The 14,611-nt window shown below is 50.4% G+C and overlaps 1 protein-coding gene across 1 annotated transcript in view; it reads left to right on the forward strand.

The window, feature by feature from the left end:
* Window positions 1-14,611, forward strand: part of ITGA11 (integrin subunit alpha 11) — a 133,431-nt gene that overhangs the window by 62,160 nt on the left and 56,660 nt on the right. Inside the window, exons 3-6 of the mRNA XM_032175706.2 lie at window positions 2,874-2,974; window positions 7,360-7,451; window positions 10,408-10,522; window positions 13,521-13,648. Of these exons, the coding sequence (XP_032031597.1) occupies window positions 2,874-2,974; window positions 7,360-7,451; window positions 10,408-10,522; window positions 13,521-13,648 (436 nt within the window). The remainder of the gene's footprint in view (window positions 1-2,873; window positions 2,975-7,359; window positions 7,452-10,407; window positions 10,523-13,520; window positions 13,649-14,611) is intronic.

Below are 14,611 nucleotides of genomic sequence, written 5' to 3' on the forward strand. Positions count from 1 at the left end.
GAAGGGCTGACCCAGGCCCTCTCTTCATGGCAAAGAAACATTTGAGGCAATGCAGAGGAAGCTGTCCCGGGAGAGCTCCAGTCCCAGCCCTGCTGCAAACCAACTGTGGGGCTGGGTCAGCTCCCCTCCTGGGGCCTCAGTTTCTGCATCTGTATTATGGCGACAGTAAGCCCCGCCCTCCTACCTCATGAAGTACTATGGACTCCCAGAGAAATGAGGTCTGGCAGAGTGGAGATGGGACCCAGGGAGTGGCCCTTGTTCTTTGAAAAGGACAAAACCGGTCTCATTGCAAATTTGAGGTCACAGTGACTTAGTGAATTTACTGTCAGATTGTCCCATCTCGGCCACTGCCAGGACACATGACGTCTGGGAAGCCACCAGTCTTTGCGCATAGCTTGCCTAGATATGGCCCCTTCTGTCTCTCGGTGCCTTTTTTTGTTGTTGAGATGGAGTCTTGCTCTGTCACAGTACAGTGGCATGAGCTCGGCTTACTGCAACCTCCTCCTCCCGGGTTCAAATGATTCTCCTGCCTCAGCCTCCCAAGTAACTGGGATTACAGATGCCCACAGCTACACCTGGCTAATTTTTTTTGTATTTTTTAAGTACAAATGGGGGTTTCACCATGCTGGCCAGGCTGGTCTTGAACTCCTGACTTCAGGTGATCCACCCGCCTCAGCCTCCCAAAGTACTGGGATTACAGGCATGAGCCACTGCACCCAGCTGGCCATGGCTTTTCTAATCTAGAACATGCTGCGCCTGATTCTCCCAGAGGAACCCTGAGAGGTGCTCCTCCATCTGGCAACGGTGCCCAGGAGGAACGTGCCCCTCAGGAAGACTTGGTCACGTGTCAGGTTAACCTTGAAAACTGGAGCAGCCCCAGAGAAGTAAGCTTAGAGCCCAGGGTTCTCTTATTGACCTTTTTCTTTCTTTCTCTCACTTTCTCTCTCTCTCAAGAACGGAGCAGCCTTGACCACACAATCACTTGCAGAATTAAGTAGCCAAAAATCACCTCGTCTAGACAAACAGATTTTATGGGTCCAATTAATTCCTGCCAGTCAAAAATAGGCAGGCTTAATAAGGGGATATATATAGAATCTGCCATCATCTGGCTCCCCAGGGGAGAAACCTCAGCTCTTATTTTATAGACGCTTAATTTCAACCAGAGTTCTGTTAACTCCCACTTCAGACCTGGCTTTCCTTCCTGACAGCGCCAGGGTGGACCGGGGCAGGGAGAGCAATGGACTACAAGAAGCCACTTAAGTCTCGTGCAGCCCGAGTCTCCCGGCCACCTCCTCCCAACCATCTAAGTCAGCCGGCGTGTGGTGGCTTCTTCTTTGGGCCATGTCACCAGGCAGTGGGAAGCTGCCGGAAGAGCAAGGTCTCAAGAGCTCCAGAAAGTCCCACCTGTCCCTGTGCCCCAGATCCCACCATCATCTGTTCTCTATCCCTCGGGATCGAACGCCTTTCATGGCTCTTGTGGGCTGTGGTGTCCCCTCCCACACACAGTACTGCTGTCCCTGGGAAGGATTACCGTTCTTAGCCACTGTTAGTATATGACCTGAGCAGAAAGCCTGACCAGCACCCAAGGCCTAGAGGGCCCCAGGTGTGCCAGAGTCACGTGCCGCAGACCCAGTGGGCAGGTCAGAATCAGAATCCTGGGACACTCTGGGCCCCCGTGATGGGGCTGCTCTCTGGTGGGTGGGAGATGAGGCGTAGGGGGCCGTGGGGAGCACTAAGGACAGGACCTGGGGACCCTCCAGTCTGAGGTAGAACTCTCCCCAGCATCAAGGGGGATGAGTCCACAGCCGCACCTCCAGGGTCGCAGGCTTTTCCTCCAGGGCACGGCTACCGGCGCTTGGCTGGGCCAGGAAGGAGCGGCTGCTCACTTATCCCTAGATACATGTAAGTAAGTAAGCCAGGTGTGTTAGTTCCTTAGGGCCACCACAACAGATGATCACAACCTGCGTGGCTTAAAACAACAGAAATGCATTCCTTCAGAGTCCTGAAGGACACAAGCCCGAATTGAAGCAGCACCAGGTCCGCACTCTCTCCGCAGGCTCTGGGGGAGAATCCTTCCTTGGTTCTTCCAGCTTCTGGTGGCCCTGGGTGCTCCTTGGCTTGGGGGAGCATCTCCTAACTCTGCCTCTGTCTTCTCATGTCTCTCTTCTCCCCATGTCTCTCCTCTGTGTTTCCTCTTCAGGACACTTGCCATTGAATTTAGGGCCCACCCAGATAATCCAAGATGATCTCAACTCAAGAATCTTAACTTAGTTACATCTGCAAAGACACTTTTTCCAAAGAAGGTTGCAAAGGCATTGGCTCAAGGCAGGAGCCCCAGCTGCATGGCAGCTTCCGCCCACTGGCTGCCTTGTCCACCCTGACCCACTCTGGGGCACCAGCTTAAAGGCTTCCCTATAAGATGAAGAATGAGGCCCCTTTCAGGTAATGACAGATGGTCAAGACTCTGTGGCTCCAGAAACATCATTCCTTTGTCAGAACGACTCCCATTACCGCTCTCTCATCAATTGACAAACTCATATTCATCCCTTAAGACCCAGCTCAAACATTGCCCCCTCCTCTACCAGGGATTTGCCTCCATCCCATTTGTTGCAGAGCCCATGTGGTCTTCATCTCTGAACCTAGGCAAGGGCCTAGAATGGGCCACAGGTCCCATGACTTTATGCTGAAAGCCCAGCATCCCTACCCCAGGGAGACAGTGGTCCCAGCCTGAGGGTCTGCATGTGGTCACACCTCCAGGGTTCCCTCCCACCCTCCCCACCCAACTTCACCTCCACACTGCCCACCAGGCTCCATCCTCTGCCAGGAAAGAGTACCTCCCCCAATGTCTTTGCTCATCTTCTCTTCCTTCCCAGGCTGGTTGTGGGCGCCCCACTGGAAACCAATGGCCACCAGAAGACGGGAGACGTGTACAAGTGTCCAGTGATCCACGGGAACTGCACCAAACTCAACCTGGGTAACGTGGGCTGGTGGTCTCTTCACAATGAGGCCGGCGGTTGTCTAACACAAGGCAGGCTCTGATGCACGCCCATGTCCACGGTCACACTGACTCCTTCCTGCTACCCCACGAGGTGACCCAGCTGATATCACTGCCCCCACTTTACACATGAGGAAGCTGAGGCCAGGGAGAGGAGACAACTTTCCCACAGCCACACAGCTTGCCAGGGGCTCACCAGGAATCAACCCAGGCCCTAGCTGTCCCAGGCCATTCCTCTTTCTGACTCAGCCACTGCCCTTCAACTAAAAGTTTTCTCTCCCAGGAGGAAAAAAAAAAGACTTCCTGTCTTTTTCCTGATTTTGAAATAATAACAACAATAGCTAACATTCAGATATCTTAGATAATGTTCACCATGTGTGAGGCACATTTGGACTCATTTAATCCTCACAACACCCATATGGGATTTACCGTTTAACAGATGGGAAACGACAGCGTACAGAGGTGAGGGGACCTGCCCGGGGTCACTCAGCTCACAAGGAGCAGGGCTTGGAGTCCAGTCCATGCAGGCTATGGCCTCCCTTTAACCACCATGCAGCACTGCCCTTTGGAAGTGCAAGCCTTTCCTCACTGAAGAGCTTTCAGGCATATTCTCCAAAAGGGAGATGCTGTGAATAGCCCCCAGCCTCCGAAGCCCTCCTAAAATCTACTTGTGTGTGTTTGCATGCATGTGTGTGTCTGCTTATGTGTGTGCAAACGTGTATCCACTAAGCGCATACACCAGTCCACTAAAGTGCTCCCACTTGTCCTAAAGGTCAGACAGTGGCTGGGCCATTGCTTGCTCTGCTCTCAGAAGGGAGAAAAAGTTCCATTTTGGCTGATAAGCTGCAATTCTAGGCTTTGCCCTGGAGGACTGGCCTCCCCTAGGGCCAGGACCCTGGGCCTCCCCCCTTCGAGGAGCAGGGCCTCTACCCCAGAGCAGTGGGGTGGGACTCCCTGGGAGGTGGGGGATGGGAAGGGCAGCAGGGTCTCACTGGGCAGGAATGGCAGAGGTTCAAGAGATAAGCTGATGGATGAAAAGGTCAGCATCCAAAAGAAAGCCCAAAGAACTCCCCAGGGCAGCCAGCTGTCTGTCACATGGTCCCAGAGGCTCCCGCTGTCCACATCTGCATCAGCGCCGTGGGTGGGAAGTTCAACACCCAGCATAGCTGGGGCCCAAACTTCAGTGAGGAAATCATCTAAGGGAAGAGGGTGCCTGGTTGGTGGCGTATTGTTCCCGGTCATCAGCGCCCTGAGAACACAGGCTTCTGAAACTGGCCAAGCGGGAGTCCCCTTTCAGCTGTACAATTTCTTGGCTGTGTGTCCATGGGGAGTTCACATCCTCTCTCTGAGCCTCAGTTTACTCATGTGTAAAGCAAGGAGGCTGGACTCGACAACCCTTAGGATCCATTCCAGGTCTAATCTGTTCCCGAACCTTTAATGGGCACCTAGCATGTACCAAACACTGTGCTAGTTATTGGGGATATGGTGGGGAACAAGAGGCCAAGGAAGGGGACAGTAATCAGGTAGGCAAATTAGGAAGCAGGATAATTTTAGGCAGGGATCAACGCTATGCAATAAACCAGGTGCTGTAATAAGAGTGGCTAGGGGGTGATGGAAGTGGAGAGGGATTTCTACCTTAGCAGGTGATCAGGGAAGGCCTCTCTGAGCAGATAGTTTTTGAGAAGGTTACAGGTGGGGGCAGAGCATTCCAGACAAAGGAGGAGCAAGTGCAAAGTCCCTGAGGTAGGAACAAGTCTGCCCTGTTTGAGAAGATAAAGAAAGGCCATGTGGTTGGGACAGAGGCAATGAGGTTGGGGTGGTGGTGGAAGAGTGGGCAGTCTGCTCAGGGCCTCAGCCACCAAGAGAAGCTCCTGGTCCAGGCAGGGACATGGATTTGTGAACCAATTATTTTTTTCTCTGTTGCAATGTGGACCCCATTTCTCTCCAGAGGGAGGAGGAGACATAAAGCCATCAGACCCTGGAAAACATTTCTGAGCTGGGGCACAAGCCTAGGAGGCAGTGGGTAGCAAAGTGAGTTGGGACAGAGGAACATTACTCTTCATTTGAGGTGTGGTTCTCTCTTCCACTGAGAAGAAAATGCACGGCAGAAAGGACATCTGTCAGTTTTGCCCCACGGTGGAAAATGCAAGGCTGGGAAACCTGAGTCCTGGGTTTTCCTACGGCCGTTCCAGGCACTGGGCAGCATGGTGCCAGGAATGTTCTTTCCTCTTTCTCCAGGGAAGGCTAAGTGGGTGTCAGCCATTCACACCTCGGTGGGAAAGACTCTACCACTGGCACTGTCCTTCCAACACCTGGATAAAGTCAGGGTTTTCAATGAGAGGCGGGGGCTGGGGGTGGTGATGTGATTCTCAAAGCCAGACCCTGTGTGGGGAGAGATTTGGGCCCAGGACCCTCACCCAGACCTGCTGAGGAAGGCGTGAGTCTCTCCCGCTCACAGGGGGGTAGGGCAAAGACTTGAACCTGAGTCTGTCTAACTCCAACACAGGGATCTTTCCTCCCCTGCCACTCTGTCTCGGCCAGCTGCACAGTTTCACTACAAACATCAGTCCCAGGGGAGAGAGAGGAAAGAGAGGGGCAGGGTGGTGAGGGCTGGCTTCCTTAAATAAACGGAGGGCAGAATTCTAGCCAGAAGCGGGCGAGGGTTACCCAGCCCAGAGGAGCATGGAGCTGCCCCTCTAGTTCCCACTGCCACCATGATGCCATCGGATGGGAAAAAACACAGGACTCGGGATGAAACGTCACATGGTCTGGGCTAAAGATCTTGCTCTTTAATTTCCCAGCAGGTAACTTTGTGGCAGTCACTAACCCTCTCTATACCTCAATGTTCTCATCTGTAAAATGGAAATGATGACCCCTGGGTCTCCCAGGACTGTGAGGGGTCCTGAAAGGGCAGGTGTGCGCGGTGCTTTGTAGATGATAAGGCATCTCAGAAACACCGGGGCTTTACTGTCATTTTCTCTCTGGCCTGTTTGGACAGACAAAAGAGAAATCGAGCCCAGTCATTCTTAGCACAGCCAAGAAGGGCAGATTTCAAAAGGAGCCTTGCTTCAAACTGAGGAAAACCAAAAAGGAAAAACAACAAACACAGCTGCCCACACCCTCCAGTCCACAAAACAGTCTGTGTCTGACAAGCTGGGCTCTGCCAGTGGCCCACCCCCAGACTCCTGCACCAGCTGGCCTTCCTGACCTGTGTGCCCTGGGAGCCAGGCCGACTCTTCACACTTCCAGTCACCGACACAGTGCAATGCAACCCACTCTTGCTTGAGGCCTCCTTAGAAATTATTCCTCCCATTGCTTGAACCTGGGAGTTGGAGATTGCAGTGAGCCGCGATGGTGCCACTCCACTCTAGCCTGGGTGACACGGTGAGACCCTGCCTCAAAAAAAAGAAAAGAAAAGGGAGGGGAGGGAAGGGAAAATTAAAAAAAGAAAAGAAAAGAGAAAAGAAAAGAAATTACTCCTTCCCCAGTCAGGGAAGCCACCCAGAGCTGTCCACACTGCATGTTAGGGCTGGCATACTCTAGCTCCCCAGCCTCTCCCACCCCCTCTTCCTGTACACGTGCACACACACACACACACACACACACACACACACCCCAACACACTTCTGGGGAATTCAGACTCACTTCCTTTCCTTATGTGGCCTCCAGGATGATCTGGTAAAACCTTAAGCGATACAATTTTTAATGATTCTAATCTGCCGCAGAGCCGACCCTCTCCCTACACCCAGCAGGCTGATAACCCAGCTCCTAAGCACCTCTCTTGGCAGCCACCTTCAGAATGGCATTCCTGGGCAAGGCCTGGTAGCTCTGGAAGGCTCTCGTTGAGTTGGCTGTCTGTTACCCATGAGAGGAAACTCTCAGCTGTCACATGTTGGTTGTTCAGATGAGCAGAGAAGCAGGCACGGAAAGAGTTGGGCACAGGACTGGTTAAGTGTGGATGGGGGTCGACTTGGAGGAAAGCGTGGCGGGGATACTGCACAGAGGAAGCCAGCCCAGGTGGGATGCCATGGCATGTTTGGGGGCACACGGGGAGGTGGGGCTCCAGTCGGATGGCTGGAGGAGGAAAAGCTGCGGGCTAGGAGATAGAAGGCTCGGTGAGTGCTCACTGTGTGACCTTGGGCAGGTTGTTTGGCCTCTCTGAGACTCGGTTTTCTCAACTCACAGGCAGTTGTGAGGAAGTCCTGAGAGTACGTCTGGGGAAGGCCTTTGTAAACCCTGAGAGCCAGAGGTCCCCAGGGTCAGGGAGAATCGGGGAGGCGCCTCGGGTGACCAGACCAGCAGCAGGCTCTGGGCAGAGGGCGGGCAGGAGGGGGCTGCAAGCTGAGCTTCTCCCCCCACCCCAGGAAGGGTCACCCTGTCCAACGTGTCCGAGAGGAAAGACAACATGCGCCTCGGCCTTAGTCTCGCCACCAACCCCAAGGACAACAGCTTCCTGGTAAGAGCCACCTGCCACTGCTTGGGGTCAGGAGAGGCGGGGGTGGGGGTGGGGACTGGTGGAGTGTCTCCTTACACACGCTCATGTGCATCCTGTACACCCACTCTCCCCCACTCCAACCACCAAGCTGCCTGGCCCTGTGCGCTCCAGGAAGCAGCTCCCCCACCGGCTCCCTGCTTATGCCATTCTGGGTGGCGGGGCCCTGGGTGTTTTGGCAGGGACAGTCCAGGCAGAAGAAACAATTGAGCCCGTTTGTGTGCATACCCCGAAGGAGGGAGGAACAGCCAGAAAAGGGACCAGAATAAATATAGATAGCCAACAAGTCTGTTGGGGGACTGTCCCTTCCCTTGGGAGCTAGTTTTCTGGGCTGGAGGTCAAATCTCTGCTCTAGGCTTGAAAAAAGAAGCAGGCTGCACCACACACCCAAAGAAGACTTGGAAGGGATGCCATAGATGAGTAAACACAGACTACTACAGCCGAGGGAAGGGCTACAGAGCGACAAACCATCTCAACTATCCAGGATTAGATGAAGAAGGCTGGAGGAGGTTTCTGTTTTGTTTTTAAAGAAGAGACAGGCCTTTGCAAGGAAGAAAGAAAAGGGGACGTCTGGGTTGAGGTGGTAGAAACATTCATTCATTTAAACAACGATGTTTCTGAGCACTTACCATAGTATGTGCTAAGCCCAGTGCTGGGCACCGGGATTCAGCAATGAATAGAGACCTTGCCCTGCTGGAGCTTACACTCTGGTGGAATGAGAGGCGACGAGCAAATGGGTAATGTCTAATAGGACTTTGGGGGACAGACAACAGCAGGCTCTGCTTACAGGTCTCTGTTCTGTGCCCAGGCAAGCACATATGGACTCTGCACATGGTAGTGAGTGTGGGCAGCATGATGGATTGGCACTGCCTGCTCCTTGCCACCACCTTGGAGTGAGCTGCCTTGAATATGGACGATGCTTGGGGTTCAAACAGGATCCTTCTGAGACTGATGGTTCCTAGAAACAGTTGCAAGAGAGGATTTCAGAGAAAATTTACCCCAGAAAGCCCAGTACAAATTACTGCCCATTTTTAGATGGGGGTGCTATGTCAGTCTTTGTTCTTGTCTATTTCTGCTGACAAATGAGACATCTGGGGCATGAATCACAAGACAGATAAGACAAAAAGATAAGAAGATGACTGGGATGCAAGGGGACTTGAGTACATAGTGGCCCTACCAGGGAAAGTCATGAGGTACCTTGATGTATATTCAACCCACAGCCCTTCATTAGCCATAGCCAGAGGCAAAGCAGGACCCCTGGCCCTATCCACACACATATCCATCAGGAGCTTTGTCTCTACTCCCTTTTCCCTCTCAGGCTCCTTATCACATTTCTTCTTCACAAGGTGGTATGAAGGTCTGAGAGGAATGGTGTGATATATTCTCTGGGGCCTCCGTGAGTAGGTTAATCCTTGGTTTATAAATAGTCACCTGTTCATTGATTCACTCACATTCCTCCATTCATCTATCCAACCACCCATGCATTCATCTACCCATCTGTCTATACACCTATCCACCCTCGATCTCCCACGCAATCATTCATCTTTCCATTTACTCCTTCCTGCACCCATTCTTCAACCTCCATCATCTGTCTATCATTCATCCACCCATCAAGTCATCATCCATCCATCCATCAACCATCCATCATCCATCTGTCATTCATCCACTTATTCATTCATCCATCATCCATTCATCCATCATCCATTCATCCATCATCCATCCCCTTATCCATTCATCCGTCTATCCATCCACACACTCATCCATCAACCATCTATCATCCATCCATTATCATTCATCCACCCATTCATACATCATCTATCCATCCATCATCCATCCACTTATCCATCCATCATCTATCCAGCCATCATTCATTCACCCATTCATTCATCATCCATTCATCCATCATCTATCCACTATCCATCATCCATCCATTATCCATTCATCTATCTGTCCATCCATTCACATCTATCCATCATCCTTCCATCCATTTATCCATCCATCCATCATCCATCTATCCATCATTCATCCATCCACCATCCACTTATCCATCCATCTATCATCTGTCTATCCATCCACCTATCCACCCATCCATCTATCCATTCTTTATTCCCCCCCACCCCCCACCACTTCCAAACATTATGTACAGCAGCTTCAACAAAGTACACAGATAAAACATAACCTTTAAGGTCTGGGCTTAAAAAGAAAGTAATTAAAGAAAGGGATTGGAAGTAGAGTAATTACTCCCCTAAACCAAAGGAAATTACAGCACAAAATTTAGCTCTGGGTTTCCTGATAGCAGGATAACAATGGAAGCATGGAGCTGAGATTTCATTTTTAATGAAAATGACTCTGAGAAGAACTCATCACTCAGTCCTTCAATGGCGACTGACATCAGTGTTTTTGGTAGAACATTTCACAGAAAGAATACAGACATTCTTGTCTTCCCCTGCCCCAGTATGAGCCATGGCATGTTTTTGGGACCCAGTCCTAGAAGTTTGCCCAGTACGGCCCTTCAGGTGACCTCTCAGACAGAGGAGTTATTCTAGTGACCCTTGAAGGGTTCACACCCACAGATGAAAAGGCTTCCCCAGATCCCGTGTGGTGGGTGGGTGAGTAGGGTGGGCAGGTAGGCTGCAGAAGTATCATATTCCTAAATGATGAGATGGAGAACAGGGCCTTAAAAAAACAATGAAAGAGACTCCAAGATTAGTTTTTCTCCATTAGACCTGAAAGCAAAGGAACTAGTACACATTGCAGCAAGAGAGAGTTCAGTTAGACCCAAAGAAGATCCCTCACCCCCTCACCCCTCAGATAGAAGTCTGTCTTGGGTCATGGAGGATGGGAGTGGGCCTCGGGCCATTGGACCTCGATCCTCTCTGAGGTCCCCTCACTGACTAGGGATCTGCACTGTCCTCCCCAGGCCTGCAGCCCCCTCTGGTCTCACGAGTGTGGGAGCTCCTACTACACCACAGGGATGTGTTCAAGAGTCAACTCCAACTTCAGATTCTCCAAGACCGTGGCCCCAGCTCTCCAAAGTAAGTGGCTTCAAATCTGCAACCTCAAGCTGAGCAGTGGACGGTCCAGAGAGACTTGGGCCCTGAGCACCACAACCTGTGGCTAGAAAGCAGCATTTGGACTCTAGCCCTGCCCTGCCCCAGCTCTCCGGATGACCTGGAATGTATCACTCCACCTCTCTGGGCCTCTGTGGGAGTCATAATCCTGGCCTCCCTCTCCCAAGTGTGATGGTGGGGAGCAAATGAGCTAAGGTTTCAAAGACAATCCCAGCCTCAAGGGAGGCTCACTGCAGAAACCCTGGGTATATAGGAGGTTACCTGGCAAGCACATGCAGCAGACAAGCTGTGCACTGCACAATTCTGGGGGAATTGTTCACTTAGACATGTGAATGGCGCCCCCTGATGTTGTGCAATGCAGTAGCCCTGTAGATGAAGGAACAGGGAGAACAGAAATCTCCTTGGTAATAGTTCCACCAAATCAGTGCTCCTGGACAGCAGGGAGTTCTGTCCAGCTCGTCCAGAGCCTCATGGAACATAAAACCTCTTGCTCATTGCCCACCTGCCAAGAAAACCTGGGGAATTACTGCTCATACCCTGCCTCCCACAAGCCCAGACTTCTTGGCTCTGAGCCTCACTATTTCCTCTGCACTAAATACCATCACCCAAGCAGCTGCTGCCCGTTTTATGGAGGGTTCGGGAATTAGCACCTCTGGCTTGCCGGCAGCCGCCCTCCAGACAACAAGGCTGAGTCAGATGGGGTTGGGGAAGGGAGGAGGAGGAAGCATCAGTCCAGCAGGGGCAGAAAGGTAGTCCTTCTGGGGGATAAGGAGACGTGGATTCTATTCACACAAAATGACAGAGGAAATGGCAGAGCCAGGGCACAGGAGGAGGCCTGAAGTCAGGGTACGTGAGGGGTCCACTGGGGAATGTCACCACCCCTAGAGCTAGTCCCTCCAGGCCTAGATGTGACCATCCTACAGCCCCTGAACCTTATGTGGTGGAGGCCTCCTCACCTGGCTGACCAGCAACATTGCTCTGAAGCTTACCAAATGCAGATTCCAGGGCACCCCCATGTGTGTCCTAATTCAGTAGGAGTATGTGCTTGTGTGTATGCATGCGTGCGTGTGAGTGTGTGTGTTTTTAAGCTCCCCGAGGGAGTGTTCAGCCATGTTTAGGAACCGTAGCCCTCAAGCCAGTTTGTTCCCAAGGTATCTTAAAAAGAAAAATGTGAAATTGTAAGAAAGAAATCAACAATAATAAATACATTATAATAATAAAGCTGGCTTAAGAATAAAAATACAAATAATCCATTAAAAGATTATGAACTCCTCCAAATCGAGGAATTTCTGTCTTGGTCACCCCCACTGCTGCCTGCACCATGCAGAGCTCTAGCACATAGCAGGTGCTCAGTTCACATGTGTGGAGCCGAACTAAACCAGAAAAGGACAAATGTATGAGGCTCTGCCAGGCCAGGAGTGTCAGGTCATCACATGCTGTACGCAGTATGCAGGTGGGACAAGAAGTGGCGGAGCATTCAAGTTGCCCAAATGCTTCTAAAATGCTTTACTAAACACAAAGCCTGCAACAGGCATCCCAACTCGAAGCCACCCCCACCTTCCTGTCTGCTCAGCACTGACTTCGACATACTGCCTCTTCGAAATGCAAGAATTACTGGAACAGTTAACACACAAAAGGTTCATGCAGCATTGTTATAAAGTAGATTTTATAACAGTATAAAAACTCACCAATAAAAATGAGCAATGCCCAGATGCAGAGTGTATGCAATATTTCAAAGTAACTCCAACTGTTGACAAACAGAAATAAATTACTTAGATTTTAAAAGAGGAGGGTTTTTTTAAATATTTGTTATGGCCAATGTTTTCTTAATTTTCTTTGTTGATTTTCATTATTCCTTTTAATTTATTTTTTTATTTGTTTGTTTTGTTTTGTTTTGTTTTTGAGGCAGAGTCTCGCTCTGTCACCCAGGCTGGAGTGTAGTGGCCTGATCTTGGCTCACTGCAACCTCTGCCTCCTGGGTTCAAGCAATTCTCATGCTTCAGCCTTCCGAGTAGCTGGGATTACAGGTGTGCATCACGACTCCTGGCTAATTTTTGTATTTTTAGTAGAGATGGGGTTTCGCCATGTCGGCAAGGCTGGTCTCGAACTCCTGATCTCAGGTGATCTACCCACTTCGGACTCCCAAACTGCTGGGATTATGGGTGTGAGCCACCACTCCCTGCCTAATTTAGTATTAATATTACAAGAGCATAAAGAAACCTTTATATTCAGAGGCAGAGATAACGGCACAAGAGCTTGACCTGATGATATCAGTACCATATTAACTCAGCGGTTTCCTTAAAAAATAAATAAATAAATAAAAAGTGAAACCATGATCAGTTCAGATTTATTGAGCACTTGCTTTGTGCTCAGCCCTTTAGAAGCATCTTCTCATTAATTACTCTAGGCAACTCTTTACTATCATTGTGCCTCTTTTACAGAAGAGCAAACTGAGGCTGAGAGGTTTCATGACTGACCCTAGGTCACACAGCTAGGGAGTGCCAAAACCAGGAGTCGGTGTGATGCCATATCCCACATTTCTAGCCATGACATCATATCTCCCTCCTAAAAACAGAAATCCATTCATTCGGGCTGAAAGTGGTAAATGCCAGCCTGCTCATTACAGCAAAACAAACAATAACAAGGTACTGATTTGAGCAGTGCTGGCTGCCTTGGAAGCAATGGCCAATTGGTAGTGGTCAGTCCCTGATTAGGGATAGAAGTGATCAGGCTTAATTTAAGCTTTGTTCAAACAGCCAGCAGAGTGGTAGAACACAGCCAGGAATTCCTGGGCTCATTCATGTTGCCCAAATAAATGTCCAACCCAAGGACAGTTTCCCAGCCCAGGGAATTACACACATGGAGCAGAGTCATTCATTCGTCCTTTGAACAATTGTCCAGAGAATCAGAGACTCGCAGACACTGCTCCTTGGGTAGCCGTAACTGTGTCCCCACTTCCCAGGGTGCCAGACCTACATGGACATCGTCATTGTCTTGGATGGCTCCAACAGCATCTACCCCTGGGTGGAGGTTCAGCACTTCCTCATCAACATCCTGAAGAAGTTTTACATCGGCCCAGGGCAGATCCAGGTGAGCATCTCTTGGGCTCTTTCCACTTCTGAACAGGGCCACCCAAACCCATGGCAGGTGCTGCCTTAGGTCTAAGCGAGATCTTTGCATGCACGAAGGAGGTGTAGGTAAGAGGACAGAGGTAGTAGGGCCAGCCAGCACTGGGGCGCTGCAGCTCAGGACACTCCTCTCTGGTGTAGCACATCAAATGACAGTTTGGGGGAGGGCTCACTTCATGGGTCAGACACAAGACACCACCTGTGAAGACTTAGACAAGCTAAAAAGTGAGAAGGTGGGAATGGTTGAGTGGATGCTAGAGCCCTGTTGAGTGGGGCACAGCGGAGAATCAGACGTATGGGTCATGGAGGGAAGATGGCAGGAGAGGAGGTAAGGGCTGCTAGGCTCATATATCTGAAACACTGCCTGGCTAAAGAGGAGGTAGATTCATTCCCTTTTATTCTGCCTGAGTGAGGACTAATGACTAGAAGTTATTAGATGGCAGATTTCAAATCAATCTAAGAAATTATTTGTAACAATTAGGGCTGTTAGAAAGGGAGTGGACTTTCTCGTGAAGTACTGAGTTCCCCATCACCAGAAGATCATCCTTTAGGGTATCATGGGTGAAAGTCCAGCATCAGAAGGGCACGTGTGCCAAATAAACCCTGCGGGCTCCTCCAACAGGGACGTTTCATCGTTCCATTCCTACTATAGGTCTTCAAGCTTTTTGTTTATTTTGATGCTATTAATATTGTCATTATTTTATCATCCATGGGGATAAAAGAACCTCTTCTCTTACAAGTTTTAAGGAACCTCAGTTTTGGAGTTTGGTAAACACCGTGACCTTCCACTCACACTATTCATAATATTTTGGACTTAGATTCTCTGCTCTGCTTTTGTTTTCCTAAGAAAGAAGCATGATTGTTGGGCCTTTCTTTCAATCACAAAGTCTCCATTCTCTATATGCACCCCTGCTTGTGCCACCAG

The sequence above is a fragment of the Hylobates moloch genome, unplaced genomic scaffold, assembly GCF_009828535.3.
Source record: "Hylobates moloch isolate HMO894 unplaced genomic scaffold, HMol_V3 SCAFFOLD_14, whole genome shotgun sequence".
Lineage (NCBI taxonomy): Eukaryota > Metazoa > Chordata > Mammalia > Primates > Hylobatidae > Hylobates > Hylobates moloch.